We start from the raw sequence: 22,284 nt of genomic DNA, 5'->3' as shown, positions 1-22,284 counted from the left end.
GGTGGTCGGGCAACGGTTTCACCCGTTGAGAGAAAAAAAAAAAACAACAACAGATAGTCAGATTATGCACTTCTAAAGGCTCTCGCATCTTGCTGGTGCACTTTGCCGCCTCGCTTGGCATCGGACGAATCGGATTTAACCTCGCCGTATTCCTCATCCTCTCAAGCGCTTATGCTCGAGGAGACGATGTCTTACGCGGAAATAGATGATAAGAAATGCTAAGCTTGTTAACCGGGGGTTGAAGAAATAGCGGAGTCGATCGAGGGTTAACCATCCGAGGCGGTCTTCATGTTCGAGAAGCGTTTGCTCTCCTGCTTCATTACGCCGCTCGATAACGGAGGTCAATTAACCCTTTCATCCCTGAAGCATGCACGCCGATGGCCGGGAGTGCTGGATTAGGGTTCACGATCGGTCGAGAGAAGTATTTATAGTATTTTTAAAGATTCTGGAACGCTAAAGTGCTCGTCCGTTTCAATCCTAAGTAGACACCGGATCTTTGTGCACAAGTTTGTGCGTTAAGACACAGGAGCCAAACATAAATTTCTATTTTTCACTGATAATTTTACTCGCCTTTCTCAAAAATGTATAAACTCCAGTTTTTCTTTATGCTGAATAAAAAGTGTCTACGTTTATTGTAAGATACGGAACTGACATGAAAATGTACTTTCAATCAATTTTCATAGCTCGAAGATAATGTAACGACATAGTTTAAAAAAATTTTAAACATATTCTTCAAGTATTTATTTTGTAACGGGACGACTTCCTGTACAACGTATCTCCCCAGCATAGTTATCACGACGAGGAGCGTTCATGGCAATTTCCCCGAACGACCAAAAAACCTCACCCCCGTAATTTCCACCCCTGCGGGAGCAACCGGGTTATTATAATTAGCGAAGACCGCGAAATTACCATAAAAAAGAAATAAATGTGGCAACTACAAATTAGCCCAAAATGGAGGGTACACCGCTTATCCGTAACGACGATGCTCGTTAAAACACGAATTTCGGTGGCGCCGCATCCCCTTCGTTTCGTCGACGCGAATCCTCTCGAACATTATAGGAATGATCGCTGTTTCCCCGGTATTCTCGCGAATTTGATTTCCCTTACTGACGAGACTCGCAACGAATTTGTTCCAGGGTCTGGGAAATCGTACACGATGATGGGTAGCGGCGAGCACAAGGGCATAATACCGCGGCTGTGCGACAACCTATTTGACATGATCGCGAAACAGCAGAGCTCGGAGCTCACCTACAAAGTGGAGGTCTCCTACATGGAGATCTACAACGAAAAGGTGCACGATCTGCTGGATCCGAAGCCGAACAAACAGTCGCTCAAGGTCAGGGAGCACAATGTCCTGGGGCCCTACGTCGACGGGCTCAGTCAACTCGCCGTCACGTCGTTCCAGGTACTGTAATTGCTGATGCCTTGATCGGGATTTCTCCGGTTATGGTTCACGGTCCAATATTGGACCATTTTAAACTTTTAATGCGATCTATATTTCAGTTTGAAACCTACGAGCCGCGAAATAGTGGCCAAAGTAAGGAAAGTGATTTGTGAAAGCTTCTCAAGAACTGCTCTTAGAGTATTATATAATACTTATCCATCGGAGGATTGAAATAAGAATTAACCCTTAACGGTCCGGAAGTATTTCAAGTTTACTTCCCACCAGGTCCAAGCGGAAACAAATTCACAGAAGCGACCTGACACAATGCTTAACGCGTTCATTATGGAAATGTGACAACAATAAGAGTGATCAAAATAATAGAATGAGTTTTGCCGCCATATACGCGGCATTGGACCCAGTAAATAAAAGTTCCATGTCGCTTATATGGCGGCATTGGTCCGTTAAGGGTTAATCTGCGAGAACTATGAGAACGTGTTAAATAAGCAACACGGAAAATATGAAAAATTCGATCGCGTCTTGTATTATAATTATCTGTTCCGATTTTTGAGTAGATTTAATTGAAAGCGTTTCGCGGTATGCGGTATGTTTGAAGTAATTCGTGTGGATGGTAAAGCGAGGGTCTCTTATCAAGCCGAAGGCATCGTTTATCAAGCGGCGACATTGTTCGCCGTTCGAAATTCTACCGAGGGAAGACTATAATTGTGTGTCGGAAACAGAGAGGCGATTTTCCTTTATTTATCACCTGTTTTGACCGGTGATTGGCACGGCTCCAAAGTGAAACCGTTATGATCGATATCTGTCGTTGGTGAGCTTCATCAATTCGATTTCGATTGCGACGCGTTCTACGGTTCCGGCCGAATGTAGAATTACGCTGTCCAATTTTTTCGCAATTTTAATCCGTCGCGCCGTAAACGAAATTTTAACTACCACAAATCACCTGTCCGCGGCGTCGATGCAATTATTCTTCGAGCAACGACCTTTTTTATATTCTTTTCTCCTGATATCGATGCTCTACGTTACACATTTGCTAATGAGCTTCAAATAACGCGGCAATTAATTACAGGAATGGAAATCGAATTTCTGAACAATTTCTGTCTTCCCTTTTACACCGAAATAATTTATGCTCCCACAAATCAGATTTTCGTCGTTGACACAACCGCATAATTATTCAGAATATTTAATTTTTGAATCGATTTACAAATTCATCTTAACAATCCATACCAGATTCATCGGCAATAAAGAGAAATTAATTTTGATTACATTTTTGACTTTTAAAGAAATTTCAAGTGTCAGAAATCTGACTCTCGTGCCGATTAAACTATGCTTCAAGTGGGACAACGATTCAATTTTGGAGTTAATTCACAAATCCTACTTCCCTCGAGGGCAGAGATTTCAATCATGCTAAGGAAGCCCGCTCCGATCTCGATCGAACGCTTCTTCGATTAATGGGACAGTCGTTTAACAAGAATCGACGATTCTTCGGCAACGGTGATGTTTACGTTGCGATAACGGAATTATAACAGTTATAAAGTAGCCTCGTCTGGTATCGATTGCATTGCTCGGCGAGTAACGAGCAATTATTGCCATGCACTGAACAACCTTAGCAAATTGATTGAACCGTCACGATCACGATCGGTCTGAATCAAATGGCTTCCACCGATCGTTCGGCCGAGGTACGATCATTAAACGGACGGAGGTAATGATACACGATCCTTTCAGAAAGTAAAATCAGGTCGTTTTACATACGGCGAGGGCAGCGGCTGCCTCTTTTATGCAACAAACACGTTTCGCGCATACCAGTAACGCGTGATAACTCTCGATTGGCTCTGTCTAGCTGAAAACATTCAAATAAACGCTCTTCTCAACATTTTTTCAAATCTGAATCATTGCATCCGATTTTGAAATTAAACAGATAAATATTTTTAACAGAGACAGAAAATAATTCATTCGTTCGAAAAATATGAAAGACACAAAAATCAACTCGAGAACTGAGGCTCCGTCGCTTCAGATTTCTGATTTGTTCGCCTATTTATTTATTAATCCAATTTTTGAATTATTAAAGATATTTTTTCATTATTTATTAATGATTTACGAGTATTAATGTTGTACAATAGTTTCTGGCCAGATGAATTCTTCAGTTTGTATCCCAATATCGATATTTTCAAAGATTATAATTAATATTTTACTGGTAATTATTTTTACGAGTGAATGCTTGGTTGCGTTTTAATAAGTTGATCAACAGCCATAGCAATTTCATTCATAAAGAAAAATGCTTTTCCTCCAGCCACGGTTATTAAAGAAACCATTAATAGGATTATAGTAGCCATACTGTTAACACCAAGTCGAATAACAATCTTTTCATTAACGTATATTTCTATGATAATCCAGTGTTATCAAAATTGAGATAGAAACGAATGAAAACTGCAAGCGACCTCACAGTAGACGTAATTATAGTGCTGGATAATTATAGTGCTCAACTCTTGGATGATGATGTCTAGGTGTTTATCGACCCGGTACTTCGAAAGCATCACCCATTTAGGGCCTGGCAAATAATTTAAATTAGCAGCTGTTTAATTAGATGCGATGAGAAGACGTCTAGAAATTCTTAAATGGAGATTTAAATAGACCTAATAGTCGCCAATTGTACTGTTGTCGGAGAAGTCGATTTTCTTAGGACTCTGTGAAGGATTTAACATTTGTAGACGGTATTCTGAGGATTAATAGAATACCACGAAACCTACCAGCACCGGTCAAATTTTCAGGTTTTTTCTTTCACAGTTATTGAAATTATTGTACCACTTAAGGGTTAAGAAAAATAAGTGCTAGATGTTTACGGACAATTTTTGGAAGATTGACGACTAGCAGAAGATTTATGGGGGAGAAGGGTTAAACGATTGACGGTCGGTTTTTTCTCCAGGATATTGACAATCTGATGGCGGAGGGCAACAAATCGCGGACGGTGGCGGCGACGAACATGAATTCGGAAAGCTCCCGTTCGCATGCCGTTTTCTCCGTCATACTGACGCAGACGTTGACGGACGCGAAAAGCGGCGTCAGCGGGGAGAAAGTCTCCCGGATGAGCTTAGTGGACTTAGCAGGGAGCGAAAGGGCTGTGAAAACTGGGGCAGTGGGCGATAGGCTTAAAGAAGGAAGCAATATAAACAAGTAAAGATACTCTCCCTTCCATTTCTGAGTCGCATGTCTCCTGCTAACATTCATGCTGGATCCCCAACGTCAGCTGAAACAACCGATTACTGGCTTCCCGAACATTTTTTCCCTGGAAGACCATAACAGTGACCATGAGAATATTCCTACGAGAAACGCCGCGAAGTATATTCCGATGGTGGTCGTTTCGGTGGCGGCTGGCAGTCGGCCATTTTAAGGGTGGCTCATTGTTAATCACTTTCACGGCCATTTTGATGGCGGCTTGCTAGCGGCCATTTTATGGACGGCTATCGGACATTTTGACGACAGCGAGCTGTTAGTTATTTTAGTGACAGCTAGCTATCGAGTACTTTTATGGTCGCTGGAGGCTGGTTGTGTGGACTGTGATTTTTTGTTGGCCATTTTTGACGTTGACTGATCTCATTTTTAACGCTGAGGCTATCAGATCAATTATTTTGATACATTTCAGATTTTTTTATTTCACAATTGCTGCAATTATAGAGATACACTTTATTATTTTTGTTTAAATATTACAATAAAATATGCTATTTTTAACGTTTGAGGGGTCTAGTGTTTATGACATTGAGGATTCAGCTTCAAATAGTTTTCCAAAAGAGACTCTTCTTAGAAGCAATTCAGGCTACTTCAAAATGCAATTTCACATTCATTAACTTAATTGCTGCACCTGGTTTGCCTCCGAGTATTTCGTAGAAAAGCTATTTGAAAAAATATCATTATATCGAGCTTAATAATAAAATTGCATTAAAAGTGCTATATGAAATATTAATCGAGCACTTTGAGAAATTGGGTAGCGGGCGATTAAGTTGCACGCACAAGTATCCGGATGTCTTACGAACTTCGTAGCAAACTTGGTTGTTATGCGAGGGATGTTTGAGGATGTTCGGTTCGTTTCGAAGCAGCCTGTAAGTGCTCGATCTGGGGATACACGAGGGACAAATATTTACAGATCCCTAACGACGTTGGGTCTAGTCATTTCGAAGCTGGCGGATCAGAATTCCGGAAGCAATAAGAATAAGGACAAATTCGTGCCGTACAGAGACTCTGTTTTAACGTGGCTGCTGAAGGTATACTGCAACATTCTCATCTTACTACATTTTTACTGAAAAATCTTCAAAATATTTACCCCATCTAAATCTTAAAATTCGAAGTATTTCAAATATTCCAATCTCTAATCTCATGGCTATACAAGTTTGGATCCCAAATTTTCAAATGACCAAAATGTAAATTTCAAAGCTCTCGGCTATGCAAATCCCAAATCTAAATTCCTAAATACACTAATTTTAAATATTCAAGTGTTCAAATATTCAAATTTTCAATTATTCAAAATTCAAATCTCCCCGATATGCAAACTTCTAATCTAAATGATCAAATTTCAAATATTAGACAATACTGTCGGACGATAAAATTTGCCATCACAAAATTAATTTTCATTTGCGTTCTCAGCTACGCAAATATCATATGCAATATTAAATACAATTACTGCAAAAGGGCGCAGTGACAATCGAGTTTCGAGTATGAAAAATTGAACTCCTGTCGGACATATTTGTTTCATTTTCGAATAACTGGCGTCAAAATAGGATAGGAGGGATTAATGGCAGGGTCTCGGTTGCGGCGTCGCGTGTGAAAATATTGTTGTTTCGGTTTTAGGATAACCTTGGCGGGAACAGTAAAACTGTAATGGTGGCCACTATATCACCGGCGGCGGACAATTACGAGGAAACGCTTTCCACCCTCCGATACGCGGACAGGGCGAAGAGGATCGTTAATCACGCGGTGGTCAACGAGGATCCGAACGCAAGAATTATCCGAGAACTGAGGCAGGAGGTGGAGGCCCTGAAGGAGATGCTGCTGCACGCGACTGTAAGACTATTCGCTCTTTGTTGCGAAACCGCCGGATCCGATCGGAATCTTACTCGGATTGCCCCGGCCGCGCTACGAACTTTTATCTTCTGTAAATAAAGATGAAATTCGGTCACGAAGAAGATACCGAACGCCCGCGATAAGCAGGAAAACGATTATTGACTCGCTATAGCGTCGTTCGTTCACGGCTTAGAGCTCTAGAGATGGCTCGCGAGAAAACAATAAGATACTAACCCATTTGCATCATTAGCGTATATATACGCCCAATTTTTCTGGTCACTATCACCGGAGCCGTATGCATACGCTGAACTTTGTTGGTCACTATCATTATTCGTTAGCTAAAAAATAGAAATGGAGGGTGTAATAATGCTGAAATATGAAGTTCTTTTACTTTTAGTCATTTTTGTACTTAAATATAATTTAAAAAATGTTTGGTGATAAAGGCCTTCTTTTCATATTTCCTTATGATGCAAATGGGTTAAGCAAGCCCGATAGAAATTTTTCTCGAAACTCTAATTCGAACACTGAGTCGCTAGAATTTTGAATTTATATAGATTCCAGAATAATAATTTGGTTCAACTGAAGACAGATCTAAATAGGACACAATAACGAATGGACCTATTTTCTTCTCGACTTGGTTAATTAATTAAGAGAAACTGGTAGTCTAGCGATCACCGGGGCACCAGTTTCTTCGGCTAATCCCGCAATTCTCTAACCCTCACTGTTGCGGAATGTACAGGGGTCGATAGTGGGCCAACAACGCACAGACATAACGGAGAAGCTGTCGGAGTCGGAACGACTGATGAAGGTGATGTCGCAAACGTGGGAGGAGAAGCTGGTGAAGACCGAGAGGCTGCAGCACGAAAGGCAACAAGCCTTGGAGAAAATGGGGATCAGCGTGCAGGCTTCCGGTATCCAAGTCGAGAAGAACAAGTACTACCTTGTGAATCTCAACGACGATCCCAGCATGAACGAGTTGTTGGTGTATTACCTGAAGGTACTACTCGACGATGACTGATCGTGTTCCGCGGGACAACGTGCTGGCTGCTTCCTAATATTTATCAAAGTATCGACTCCTGGCCCGACCTACGATGGCCACATATTCCCAGTAAAAGAATAGAATTCCATTTCAATTTGAAAGAGGTGACCCGTTGATAGACACTGCATACTTTATTATTTTATGACAAAAATGAGTACTCAAATATATTTTTTTAAGACGTAAATATCTTGACGTGTTCCGGCACGTTCATAACTTTTACAATGGAACTATACTTTAAACCGAGTAAATTATGATTTGTTTAAATGTTGTATCACGGCTCTGCACCGTCAGTTGATGGTTAACAAACCCGGATAAAAATTCTACTTCTTCCAAATTGTGTAAAAATACAACAAATTAACTTCCTATGAATATACGTACTGAACATCTGTACTATAGTGGTAGAACCGCTTTGCAACGTCACTGGACAGAGTTGAAAAATTGCCTAGCCACCAAAAACGCAAAGTATCGTCATCCACGTTGAACACGTTCCACAAACTCGACAAACTCTCAGGTGAAAAATTATTTTTTGTGTAAAATCGTAGGAAAGGACACTGGTGGGCGGTCGATCGGCGAAAACGGATCAGGACATCCAGCTGCACGGTTTGGGAATCCTGCCCGAGCACTGTGTGATCACGATAGAGGAATCAGGATTGTACATGACGCCGTTGCACGGTGCCAGGTGTTTCGTGAACGGGACACAGGTCGTCGAAAAAACGCCTCTGTTACACGGCGACAGGATCGTCTGGGGAAATCATCATTTCTTCCGGGTGAACTGTCCCAGGAGCGCAACAGGTACGATCGAGCTCCGGTACACGAGCTGATCCGAGCTTCTCTATCGGAAGCTGTAATTGGAATTTTAAGAAATTACCGATTGATTATCTCTCGAGGAATAATCGTATCTCTTTCTCGCTCTCTGCGCGTTCGCAGCGATCAACAGCGAGCCGCAGACACCCGCGCAGAATATCGATTACAACTTCGCGAGGGAAGAGCTGATGCTTAACGAGCTGTCGAACGATCCGATACAGAGGGCCATCGCGAGACTCGAGAAACAGCACGAGGAGGACAAACAGGTGCGGCTACTGACAGTGTTTGAACCAGGGACTCGACCGGCGGTCGATTTTCTGAAAGTCGATCATCAGCTTCTTGAATTTTATGTCTTCGATGCTGCGGAGACTAATGGGCCGTTCGTTTGCCAAATCAAGCAATTCCATAAAATAAAATGTAGGGAAAATTGATGAAATAGTATACGCAATTTCTAAAAATTCATTCAATCTTTGTCATTCAGTGGTATTGACCGTAACTGTTACAATTTATTTTAAATAGAGCAATTTGTGTTTCAACACAAAAATGTAATAAGACGTGAAACGTGGTTAAACGATTTGGTGTATGAAAGGCTCATACCCACAGAAAATAAGTAGACACTAAACCTTGATGCATTGTTTGCTTGGAGGTGTTTAATAGCATTTGAAAATATAATCCGTAGCTGAGAGTTTCTCAATAAGCCTTTAAACGATTACCATCACGTATCAAGAATTCACTTCCACTAATGTAATTCAGTTAATTTCTTTTGAAGCGGTACCATTTTTTAAGTATTATTTAAAAGCCCAGGGTTTAAGTGTCGAAAAGTTGATCCGCTACTGAATGAATTAAGCCGAACGGTTTCGCCATTAATTGAAGCTTTGAAGACAAAGCTACAGGTCCCTAGGAGCGGGCACGGTCTTGAATGGTGGAGTGTTGTTCAGCAAGATGTGAAATGCAAACGATATGTTAACAAGGGCTTTCCATTGATCGAAAGGTCGCGCTGGAGAAGCAAAGGCAAGAGTACGAGCGCCAGTTCCAGCAGCTACGCAACATCTTGTCTCCGTCGACACCCTATTCACCGTATGTACCCTACGACCCTCTAAGAGGCAGTCAAAGCGGCAAGCTGCCAGCCTGCACGCCGACGACGCAAATGCGCGTCGAGAAATGGGCCCAGGAGAGGGACGAGATGTTCAAGAGGAGCTTAGGTCAATTAAAGGCGGACATCTTGAAAGCCAACTCTCTGGTGCAGGAGGCGAACTTCTTGGCAGAAGAAATGGGCAAGCAAACGAAATTCAGCGTCACCCTGCAGATCCCCCCGAATAACTTGAGTCCGAACAGAAAGGTATTGTTTACTTCGCCAGATTGCGATCGCTGCAATCTAAACAGTGTATCGATTAAAGAATTACAGCTGCAATTATTTGTCTTGAGTTTAATGATTGATTTCATGTTTGTTGAATTTTTGTTCTGTATATTGTGATTACTTTCGCTCCTGTATTGTGTTTTGTAGATTGAAAGAGTCAGACTGCGGATTTTGTGTTTTTTAAATAATAGGAAGTGTTTGGGTTACGTTTAACTTGAGGAAACTTTTTCTTAGTAAAAAGTCTCGTTTTATTTAACTTTATCTTTTTGAAATATTGTTTACAATAGTGTAAAATTTACATAAAAATCGGCAGTTTGTGCTAAAGTTACTCAACCACTCATAGATTGTGCTTCCAATTAACACTAGAACTTCAGTAACACTAGGATTTCAGTATGTAAAAATAGAAAGACCGTATTTATTTAGATTTAGCAACGTTTGCGTTATAGTATGCACGCGGTTAAATAAATTTACGTGCCAATTCCTCGCAAGAGCGAAATCAAATGAAAAATCATTGTAATCGTGAAATGAAATCTTGTCGTTTTGACGGATCCAGTAGTTCCAGTGCTAATGTGGTCTTTTATTGAACATTTTGATGATGTCTGTTTAGTTTAGTCGCTTTAGGTTCATACTTATAATTTCCACGTATTTTCAGTTGGCTTTTGTTCTGTTTATTTATTTGTGCTCGTTCTGCTTTCGCACTCTTCGGTAAGCAGAGTGTATTTTTCCAGCGGGGCGCGTTCGTCAGCGAGCCCGCGATCTTAGTTAAAAGGAAAAAAATGGGTAGTCAGGTGTGGTCGATGGAGAAATTAGGGAACAAATTGGTCGACATGCGAGAGATGTACGAGGAATGGAAGGATCCGAATAACTGTCAACGATCACCTATCATGAAGGCAAGTATTGAAAAGCGCGACCTTGAAATAAATTGTTTACCTGTCGCAATATTTGGCTCTTCAGACCGAATGATATTTTTCCTAAACATTTTATCTATCATTGCGACCTTCGTCTCTCATCATTCGTAAACAATCATGACCTTCCCGTTCCACCAGGACGAAGTACCAGGGAAGTCGCAGGATCCTTTCTACGAGTCGCAGGAGAACCATAATCTGATCGGCGTTGCGAACATATTCCTGGAGGTCCTGTTCCACGACGTCCGGTTAGACTATCATACGCCGATCATCAGCCAACAGGGAGAAGTCGCTGGACGACTGCAGGTCGAGATCAGCCGTATATCCGGCCACTTTCCTCAGGATCGGATGTGCGAGGCAGCGTCGGAGTCCTCGGCCGATTCGACCTCTTCCGAGCCCGAAGACTATTCCGGCTCGAGTCACATAACTTGTCGCGTCACCATAAAACAAGCGACCGGCTTGCCGCTGTCGTTGAGTCACTACGTGTTCTGCCAGTACATGTTCTGCGGCCACCCTGAGCCCATCGTGGTCCCAGCCGTGGACAATTCCGAAGAGCTGAACGCGAACTGCCAAGCCGGCCAGAGGGACTCTTTGGCGTTCAAGTTCAATCACACGAACGACTTTATTGTACCCGTTACGGAGGAGTTCATGGAGCATTGTGCTGGTAAAGAACTCCTTTCGTTACACCTTTCTTTTGTAATCGAAGACGTTTTTCGTAATTGAATAGGAATAGGATACTCCTGAGTACAATAGGTTCTCGCTCGTTGCACGAAAATGAGTCCGGAATTTCAGGCAATATCCGAGGTTTTATAACTCCCCCCACTATTGAATGGAAGCTGCGGACAATGTATAATAATATACAGAGACAGTCGCGTCGCAACTGGCAACACCAACTCGAAATTACATTTCCCACCTTGCGCGAACAAGCGAGAACCTACTGTACATGTTCGCGGTGTAACAATGAACACAGTGTGATAATGTCCCATGGTTTTCCACCTACAGAGGGTGCCTTGAGCATAGAAGTGTGGGGCCATCGAAGCGCAGGATTTTCGCGGAGCAAACCCGGCTGGGAGGTCGAGCAACAGCTGGCCAAAGCTAGATCCTTGGCCGATCGATGGTCCGAGTTGACGAGGAAGATCGAGCTCTGGGTCGAGGTCCAAGAACTGAACGAACAGGGAGAGTATGCGCCCGTAGAAGTGTCTGTAAAACGAAGCACGTGGACGGGTAAGAATATGCTTGTCGCACCATAACATCTGTACATAATTTGCAATCTTTAGAAACTTTAGTGATTGATTTGAATCGTTACAGGCTCCTCCAGCGATGCGAATTCAGCATTCTCCGCAGGCGGGATTTACCAGCTGCGGCAGGGTCAACAGCGGCGGATACAAGTTCGTGTGAAACCAGTACAAAATTCTGGAACACTGCCGATCATTTGCCAGTCGATAATAAGCGTGGCAGTCGGTAGCGTGTCAGTTAGGAATCGCCTTCAGATTCCATTGGACAGTTATCAGGATGAGGACCTAAGCATACTGAGGGATAAATGGAGCGATGCCTTGAAGAGGAGGAAACAGTACTTGGACCAGCAGATACAGAAACTTATTAACAAACAAGGTACAGAAATTTATCCGTGTGATAGCTAATCGACTAGGTCGTTGCACATGAAATGTCCGGTTTTAGTTTGCAATTATAAAATCATTATTTCGTACAGACAAAACGGAGCAAGACATGGAACGTGAACAGAGCCTGGTGGAACAGTGGGTCAGTATGACGGACGAACGGAATGCAGTTTTGTTTCCTGCCGCGGGATCAGGCATACCTGGCGCACCTGCTGACTGGAACCCACCGCCAGGCATGGAACTGCACATACCTGTTCTGTTCCTTGATCTCAATGGTACGGTACAATCGTTTGTCACCCTTCCCTCATTTTTCCAACTTCATTTATCTCTTGATGAAATGAATTTGTTTCAATCGATACGATGAAAGGATAACTAATAAAATTTGTAAACTCCTTCTTTCAAAATGAGAAGCTAATGGTGAGGTTATCGAAATGTTACAGCCGATGATCTCTCAACCCATCAGTCTGGGGAAGAAGTTTCTGTAACTGGGATGAACTCGATCTTACCCAAGGAGCACGGCAATAAATTCTACAATCTGCCAATCATTCGACGCATAGAAAAAGACGTTTGTGCCATCGCTGCTTGGGACTCTAGTATACACGACAATATACATCTGAACAAAGTCACAGATGGTGAGTAGTATACAATGATTAAGAGTTAGAAATAGAAATTTCAAGAATGTGAGGGGTCTTGTACTTAAAATGGACGCGTGTTTCAGCAAACGAGAGGGTGTTCTTGATCGTGAAGACGACAGTTAGGCTGTCGCATCCGGCGCCGATGGACCTCGTTCTGCGTAAACGACTGAATCTGAACATTTACAAGAGGCAGAGCATCAGGGATAGAATATTCAAAAAGATCGTCGGCACCGATTGCGAGACTCAAACAGGCGTCACTTACGAGGTAGTGTCAAATATACCAAAGGCCAGCGAGGAACTTGAAGATCGCGAGAGTTTGGCGCAGATTGCTGCCAGCGGGGAGGACAACAGCCTCTGCGATGGTGAAACATACATCGGTGAGCCAATATAAATCATTCACTGATTTATAGTAATTCTCGCCTCCTACATAACCTCATTTCATGAACTGAAACTCAAATTACTATTAGAACTATTTACTTTCCTCAACTGGTCAAGTAATGCCTCTCTGACTATCCATATTATATATCTTTCTCATTATGTATATTACTATTTATCATGAACCACTTGACCCATTAAAGGATAGAAAATGTGTTTTTAAATTGTTGTAAAAAGTGTGATCTTGTACAAAAATCCACAGTTTTATAATCTTCTGAAAGGCAGTCGTTTTCTTCAGGATGTCTATGGATCCTGAAATTAATTCTTCGTAGATGACCCAGTTAATTGTCAATGTTGAGATTCACACATGGTGTTTCTGTTTAGAAAAATACACGCGCGGTGTCTCGGCGGTGGAAAGTATCCTAACTCTAGACCGATTACGACAAAATGTTGCGGTGAAAGAGTTGCTGCAAGCACAAGGCCAACCACTGATGCGCAAGACTGCAAGCGTACCCAACTTCTCGCAGGTACTACTGCCCCTCCGACGTCTTGGACGCACTGTATGCTTTTCGTTTCATTTCTTTTTTTCTTTCCGTTTTGATTTTATTTCGCCGTGTTCTATAATTGAAATATATTCTTTGTTTCTTTTGATGCTGGTTCTCCGTTTGAAACTAGAATCTTTTGTAGTTACGAATTTTAATAGTGTACGAATTGTTTTCTTTTATAGAAATCCATCATTTATCTAATTGCAATATTGCTCAGCAGTAGTGTAAATGAAATGTTCTGGGGCTTTTTGGAAACCAGACTAGATTACGTAAACGCTTTTAGTGTTTCGCGAAGATCAAGTTTAATTTTTATAGAACTAAAAAGGAAATTATAGTTTTCACCAATGGCGTACTAATCTACATACATACAGGTCATTTTAATCACAGTTTACGCCACTAAATCATGTTTTCGATCATTAGCAAAGTTATACTTTAATTACATTTCATTCATTCAATCGAGTCCTGATTAAGTCCATCGCTCATGATTTCTGAGTCGCATAAAATTCAACAAATTATTAACAATACTTGCATTCAGTGGCATGAATTGTAATTGTAGAATTTGTACAGCAATCTAGAGATACCAAGAGCATTTTTTGAATGAAGTCCATTTTGAAATTAGAGCATAACGAATAAAGATAAGAAAGTTTTATTTTGTACAAGTCAAATCAACGTACGCGTATTATATATATATATTTTTTTTTTACCTTTTTAATACCACTTTACTAGCTTCTAGGTCTATCCAGAGAAAATTCTATCATCTAAAAAATAATTTAACCACCCACTCTATAACATTGACCTTATGCCCAGTGATCGCTGTCTTTTTCTGTATCTCAAAGAATGGCTTGCCGCCATTTTTCGAAGACGAACCTAAAAAGCTAGTAAAACAATTTCAAATATGTATTGAAGTCTACATATGGTAATTATGCAGAGAAATAATTCACGCAAACTGATTTTATTTGTCCTCAATAAAATTCTGTTATTCCTTTCGGTGTTGTTTTTATTTAGAAATGGCTGTTAGGTGAAGAACGCGTCTCGTACTATTTTATCGAATGTATTATACGTCATCAATGCTTCCAGATCATGAGATCCGACACTTCGATGGACTCCCTAAATGTCACCCGTTCCGAGAGCGTGACGGATCTCAACAGCGAGCTAAATGGAATGCTGCATTCTCGTCGAGCGTCCACCGGCCACACAAGAAACGACGAAAATTTCGTGACCACGCCATCAAAACCGTTCGGAATCGGTAAGCACACTTCAAACTTGTTCAATCTTCCTATTAGAGACTTCGAACCACCGAACTCATCAATGTTACCATTCTATGATTTCCTAATCGCTTCAATCACCTACAGTCGCTCCCGAAAGCGTTCCCCCGCGCAACAACCAAGTTTATTCAATTTCATTTTATTGATCTTCTGATAGCATTTCCACGTAAAACGATTGCATGTAAAGTTCTTAAACATCGAATTCTCCTGTCCAAGATCTTTAGCTTAATTTTATAATTCTATTACAAGATCGGTCGAGTTAAATTGAATAAATTTTACCCTGAACGAACACTTTTGTGGGCTACTGTACGTGTTACAATTTCATAATTGAGTACAGGCTATTTTACATTTCATGACACAAGACATAATCCTATATTGTTCAATTAAATCGTTTGAATTTTTTTATTTCCAATAATGGAGAACATGAAGTATTCCTGAGGCAATGCTTCATTTCTAAAACACAAATTCAAGTAATACTGAATTTAGTTTGGTGTCTGACCGTGGTTGACCTATTCTACTTGCCGCTGTGATATCTGCATTCGATATTATAGACTTATTTGTAGAGTGATTTTGTGTCATGAATTATGAGGTGGTCTGTACATTTATACGTCGGATATCGTATAAAAAATATATTGTTGAATACTGTTTACGAAATCATAGAAGATCCAAGATCGAGATCCAATCGGTACAGAAAAGAAGAAAAAAAAGCTAAAAGAGAAAATGAAATCGATCGAATCTGAACCGAGGATTTATTTTTCGATTGTTCAACACGAGATTCACTCATACATGTCATTCTATCATCCATTAGTTGACTATTCGTTTTGTAGTAATCCATTTTATCGAACTGTATCGTCTCGATTAGAAGTTACATAGTACATTATAATAATTATGCATCTTAATTTCTCGAATCGTTTCTGGCAACATGGTATTAATACTGTTACTGTTGTTCATAATAACTTCTTTTAACAATATCCAACTGGTACTACCATAAGTACGCCAACAAAAAGGTAATTCTGACGACTTTCCCGCAAGAGGAAATTCTACTTCTTCTTTTTCACTATATTTTCGTTTCGTTCTTACGTTTTTTCTCTTTTTGATACGCTCTGCAAGCATACGATTTTTGGCCATGACGTTGAATACATTAGCGAACCTAGCGAGACAGTTCACCGTTTTTTTTCTTTCATTTCGTTTTGTTTTTGATTTCACAGAATCGTTTTGTTCGACGTTCTCCTTTTGGTTCTACATTCTTGTTCATGTTACATAGTTGTTGCGCTGCCGCGACCGTTTGTTCTCTGTTCGACGCAGAGCTTGCTACCGACGCCGGATTTTTTGCTAAATGGATTGCTACGTCACCCGCGAACTTAACAGATCGATCTTTACGTTCGATTGTTTACCCCGTTTTGTTTTTCCCCCCATTCTATACATTCGTTTTTCTTTTCTCTGTTTTTCTTTCTCGTCTATTTTTCGTTCGAATCCTCACAAGTTTTTTGTGCGAGTTCATCACTTTGTTCTAATGGATGCAACAACCTAGTTCGCTTTCGATTACCGATTGAATTATTCAAACGACGCTTTTGATCAATCTTAATGGCACTGTGTTCGACAACCTTAGCCCTTAGATGAAACATTTATATATACTATATTTATTTATATACATATATATATATAAAAGGTTTTACAATTATTTATCACGTTCACTTTGCCTTGATTCCGCTTTCTTCGATTACATTCGACCGAGGAATCTATGATCCGTTTCTGAAATGTGGCTTATGCAGTGTTTTTTGATATTATATATACGTATATATCACCTTGCCATGATAGTCACTTTACGATTTTGGTATTGGATATGTTCAGTATTTTTTTTTCTTTTTTTTTTTCAATATTGGAAGAGAACCATACTTCATCTCTGTTCTCTCGTTTCCCCCGTTTTTTCTTACCTTTTTTCGATTACGATTCATGTCATCCTTCATTAGCGTTTCCCTCTACACTGTCTCTCGATCGATTTATCCTTCGGACATTGTTCTAGCTATAGTTTATTGGCCATGGTCGCAGCTTTCACAGATTTAAAAAAATTGTAAATTGTTCTAACTTCCGTCCTCGAGCCGGGAAAATGATCCGCGAGACAGTACGGGGGGAAACGGTCGTCACCTAGAACAGACACGATCAACATTCTCTCACTGTCCTTAAAAATATGTTTGGTAATATCGATCTCCCCTGTTAGCAACTACCACGACACTGGAACTTCGTATTATTATATTTACAGCTTCTATCATATTGTTATGTCACCACCGCTATGTTCAACTTTTTCGCACAGTTTCTCCGATCTGTTAAACAAAGACAAACGAACGATCGAACAACGAAGCAAGTAACCGTACAAGCTTCTCTAGAGAATCGTGGCCACGGGGTCGTCCACGTGGCACGAGGAGAGTTGAGCATGGTACGAAACCCAGTTTCTCAGATCCGCCTAGCGTTTTAGCAGCGACACTTAAGCTCCACCACTTATAACGCAGTATCTGAGGCTGTTTAAACGTGACTCGAGGGGATGGCGAACTGTGGGCCTCGAGGAACACGGTGTCCGGCGAATTTTCATTGAAAAAGCTACTTCCGGTGGCGAAACTCTGCCCCGAGAAACGTTACTCAACGATCCTTGTCGATGGAAAAAGATTGTCCTACAAAAACATTTAATTTTCATTCATACTATTGCTTTTCTAACTAGTACAATCATTTTTCTTTTGATAAACGACGACAGCAAAGATTTATTAGGAATAAGAAATGCAACTTAGAGCAGCTTCCTGGGATGCAACTATTATTCTTGTCTCAGTAATTTTTAAATTCCTTCTTGAACTAGTTGCTTCTATCTGCATTTAATTTATTGGATGAAGGAAAATTTAGGTCAACGTTTTTTTAGAATTGTATCAATTCCAATATCCTTCAAGTTCTTCAACAGCTGGTATTTTCCAAACTGTAGTGTATTTTTGTATGAAAAAATGTACGCAACTTCGCTGGAGCGTGTACAGGGTCGAAGGCAATAATAGCCATCGCGAGAGTAGCGTTTTTTAAATAAAATTTTGAAGGCACACAGCGTCCCTTTGAGCGACCGCGGTCCGCCATCCCCTCGAAACCAGCGAGTCCTGTAGCAAAATTGACCGAACGTTGTTTCCTCTTGGACTAATTAATGTATGCAACTTATCTGTTCCTCTGTTTAACACTACGTCTACTACTTCTACAACTATTTCGGCCCCACGCAAGGCTCCATTCTGAACTCAGGTAAAATGGAGTCTTGATTGATATTTGATTGATGCCGTTACAGGCAGTGACGATTAGTATACATATGTCTCGTGAGTGGTTGAGTCTGTCTGTTGTTTAGTTATATAAACCCGTTTGCCTCGGTGTGTCGGTATTATTATTATTTGTGATATTGGCAATGTTCAGAACCAGAATCCCCCCGCCCCCTCTACCGACATCGTTCAAAACATTTCTCTGTCGATGTTTCATTCCGTAGCATCATCCCCCCGCCCCCCTCGAGAAACCTTTCATTCGGATCGAGAAAGAGACCGCACAAGATCGATAGTTTACTGTCATCTCTTTTTTAATTCTTCAGCTGCTTAGCACTCATGGATCATGGTGTAATTCAATTTACACGTACACTGAAAAGCTATGTTTTGGAACGACATCGAGATCTTATACTTTCCGGATTGACACGTACTGTTTTGCTATAAAATGTCGAGGTTCCATAGTTTCGCAGTTAAACCACACTTTTGTCTGTGTACCAGAGCTGGGCAATAGTTAATTCAAGTAACAGCTAACAAAAATTCAAATATACACAATAATCGATTTACGAAGCTCTACATCGACTGAAATTTCTAGAGAAGAACTCCTGCGAGTTCTAGGCCTATGCCGGAGTCATTTCTGACCCACGCCGATACTTCGCTACAATTTTCTTCCGATATAAGGCGGTGGCTCGGGACCGGCTTTCGTCGTATTTCGAATAAAGAAGAAGATTTTCTTATTTCGAAATAAAAGCGTCGTCTTATATCGGAATGAAAAAGTGTACATATCGACGGTCCCTCGAGCTACGGGTCATGAATGACCCGGCATAGCATAGGTTAATCAATCGCAGATTTTCTGGCAATTAAAGTAGATTGAAACATTAATACTACCGGGTAGAACTTGACGTTTCTATTTTAGAATCGGCAAGCAAATTGCAGTGTAATTAGCATTGTCCAGTTCCGTGGTGCACGCACAAATCGACAATCGTCCGAGACGACATTTCTCAGAGAAACTCGATTCATTGCGAGTCCCATCACCGACACAAAACGCAGCTTACCGATTACCGATAGACGAAAGAGAGTGGTGAATACGTAGGCAATGCGAGCATTTCAACGGATCCCCGCGCTTCAGTAATTACAATAAAGCTTTGAGGAACGCCGCTAACTATCTGTCTCCGCCGTATGCATTCTAGTTCTGAAGATTGCTGACGCACTTCTACCTAGATTTGTTTGAACGCTGTTTATTTGCGCGAGCGATGTTGTTACCTTCGCCCCGTTCTATGAATTATTGCATGCGAATGCGCCCCTTGTGTTTACCTAGCATCGGCAAGTTTGTTCATTGAGTAGCCTATGTCCTGTCTTTGTTGCACCTCGCGCGACTGTCGCTGTGTATGCACGACCGCGGATGTTTATCAATTGCAATGATCACACGTGAACCGCAAGTGAATGGACTTGTGCATTCGACACACTATTTGCTAAGCTATCTGTCTCTCCTCTTGTTAGATCTATTGACGGTAATAATGATGTCTTTATTGCGCACGGTTCAAAATGTCAGTGCTGAACTATCAAGCGAAAAAATATTTTCTAAAATTTGGCGAATATGTAAATTTATTGGAAGAATAATTTGGTGAAATTACTATTGTAATTTTATTTCTTTTTATTTTTATTCTTATTTATTCTTGAGTATTAAGAGTAACCAATTTACTTTTTTAATTTGGTGAAATTACTACTGTAATTTTATTTTTATTCTTGTTTATTCTTGAGTACCAAAAGTAACCAATTTATTTTTTTAATTTGGTGAAATTACTATTGTAATTTTATTTTTCTTTTATTCTTATTCTTGTTTATTCTTGAGTACGAGAAGTAACTAATTTATTTTTCATTATGGAGTTAACAAGACTGCATTTATTCGGATTTTTCATAACTTTTATATACGTCTGAAAATAGTGATTTTATTCAGTAATTTTTCAATATTTGCCAGAATCTCATATCTTGCTGTTTTCATTATTTCCGCATATTTTTCTGCCATATTTGTGTGCGATCTGTTAGACTAAATGTGTACGATAAAGACACCATTGTTATTACTATTATTAACACTGGAACTACCAGGTGAGTTGGAACGATGAATTTCATTCTCTATTGAAATACTATTGAAATCGTCAGAAATGTTGTCGTTAAAAACGACCGAGAAAATTAATTTTATTAAAAGAAACGATCCCAAAATTTTTCCATAAAATCACGATTGGATTCGACAGGTAGTTGCAGCGTTAAGACGTGATTGAACGCAAACTCGCATAAGCATCCGCAGTTTAGCGAGTACCGGCGCCCAAAGGCCAGCGAACGAAATAGCCTAATCTCGCTCGAGTTTTTTACGTCACCGTGCACAGAGATCATTCTTTCACCGGCACCGTTTTCCGTTCTATGTGTTACATTATTCTCCTCACTTTGTTCGCAAAACGCGAACGCATGGAACTTTCTTGAGAAACTTGTGTCGAGCGAGTAAAAAACACTCATTTTTTTCTCTCTATCTCTCTCTCTCTCTCTCTCTCTCTCCACCCATCTAGAGATAGAAAACGATTTTCTATCTATAATTGATTATGTAGTTAATCGAGCACCGATGATTCGTTCGAGCCGATCGCCGTTCGACGAATGATCGACTGTACACCGTATGCGAATCGGCGCCAAATTCTTTGAGGAAAACAGCGCGAATCACGACGAGATCAAAGAAAATGAGATTCGCGGCGAATCGCGAAACGAGAGTCGAGTCGCTTCTATCGAGTGGTTTTTTTTCCCTACTATTTTTTTTTTAATTTTTTTTTTTCTATTGGTTTACGTTTTACTGTCTCCACCTGTGAATGTGCTGTTGAGCAATATTTTAGAAACAGACGTAGGTTTACTGTATCATATTATATGTGTACATATACTTATACATATACATATACATAGGTATTTATATATCGATAGGATTAATGATAATTTAGGTGGAACCGCTTCTGAGAAACAATTTGATAAATCTTTTCATTCAATGAAGATGCGTGACCTGCGAATTTGACCTGTTGATGGTTAGACACGTGTTTGTACAAACTTATGCAATGAGAGTGCTATTCATTTTATCTTATAATCAACACTCAAATTTTGTTGTTGAAGATAGAGGATCATTTTCAATGTGGCATTTATTTTTGGTGAATATTTATGAGCGTATATAGTAATCAAATATTACCTTTAATATAAAAATTTTACTTTTGAATTGACATTACAAAATGCTATAAAAATATGGGATTGTTTTAGCTTTTACGTACGCTCTATAATTACGAAAACCATTATTATAAATCAGATACGTTTGTAAACTGACAAATTTTTTTTAGGTGAATAATTAAATAAGTTTTCTAAATTATGAGGATGTCTACTTGTACGAGCAATTAACATAATAAACATCAGCAAAAATATGCAAACGTGCAGATCGATTAACAGGTCGCAAAGTCTCTCAGCATAAAAGTACGAGTAAATACTATCGAAAAGTGTAGAGCTTAAATTGTTTCTCAAAAGATTGCAGAAAAGGGAGACTCTTATCTGCGAACAGAACCGAAGCAGACTCGCAGAGATACAAAGAGGATTGAAAGATTCGAACGCCGGCTGAGAGTCCCCTTTTCTCCATAGAAAGAATTAGTTTAAAGTCAACCGGAAAACGTGTCCGACCCAAGCCAGTTTCCGAGTAACGTAGACAACGAGAATCGGTTGTTACGTAATAGCGGCTAGCGATGCATGGAATTGTCGTTTCTCGAAGTTAGTCAAGCATGCTCTAGAATCTCGCTAGTACGTCGAGATCTAGCGAGAACCAAAAAAAAAAAAAAATCTGTCGGAGACACCCAGAGAGCCATTGACTTTAAACTAATCGCTGTTGTTTAATATGTTTCCAACGAATCTACAATGCACTCTGTCCAAGGGAACGAAACCATCGCTGACAATATCGAAATTGACTGCGAATTAGCCGAACTGATCCGTGCATTTTGGATTCGCGACAAAATG

The 22,284-nt window shown here is 40.3% G+C and overlaps 1 protein-coding gene across 1 annotated transcript in view; it reads left to right on the top strand.

The window, feature by feature from the left end:
- LOC143365351 (kinesin-like protein KIF13A) overlaps positions 1–22,284 on the top strand; it is a 145,593-nt gene that overhangs the window by 108,256 nt on the left and 15,053 nt on the right. Inside the window, exons 4-20 of the mRNA XM_076805447.1 lie at positions 1,137–1,405; positions 4,323–4,570; positions 5,538–5,655; positions 6,239–6,451; positions 7,191–7,448; positions 8,033–8,282; positions 8,418–8,560; positions 9,286–9,633; positions 10,380–10,541; positions 10,698–11,220; positions 11,559–11,780; positions 11,865–12,167; positions 12,265–12,447; positions 12,613–12,804; positions 12,891–13,184; positions 13,567–13,709; positions 14,805–14,973. Of these exons, the coding sequence (XP_076661562.1) occupies positions 1,137–1,405; positions 4,323–4,570; positions 5,538–5,655; positions 6,239–6,451; positions 7,191–7,448; positions 8,033–8,282; positions 8,418–8,560; positions 9,286–9,633; positions 10,380–10,541; positions 10,698–11,220; positions 11,559–11,780; positions 11,865–12,167; positions 12,265–12,447; positions 12,613–12,804; positions 12,891–13,184; positions 13,567–13,709; positions 14,805–14,973 (4,038 nt within the window). The remainder of the gene's footprint in view (positions 1–1,136; positions 1,406–4,322; positions 4,571–5,537; positions 5,656–6,238; positions 6,452–7,190; positions 7,449–8,032; positions 8,283–8,417; positions 8,561–9,285; positions 9,634–10,379; positions 10,542–10,697; positions 11,221–11,558; positions 11,781–11,864; positions 12,168–12,264; positions 12,448–12,612; positions 12,805–12,890; positions 13,185–13,566; positions 13,710–14,804; positions 14,974–22,284) is intronic.

Source organism: Halictus rubicundus, chromosome 2 (assembly GCF_050948215.1).
Source record: "Halictus rubicundus isolate RS-2024b chromosome 2, iyHalRubi1_principal, whole genome shotgun sequence".
Lineage (NCBI taxonomy): Eukaryota > Metazoa > Arthropoda > Insecta > Hymenoptera > Halictidae > Halictus > Halictus rubicundus.
Note: the sequence above shows the minus strand (reverse complement) of the source record. Positions and strands in the feature narration are given on the sequence as shown.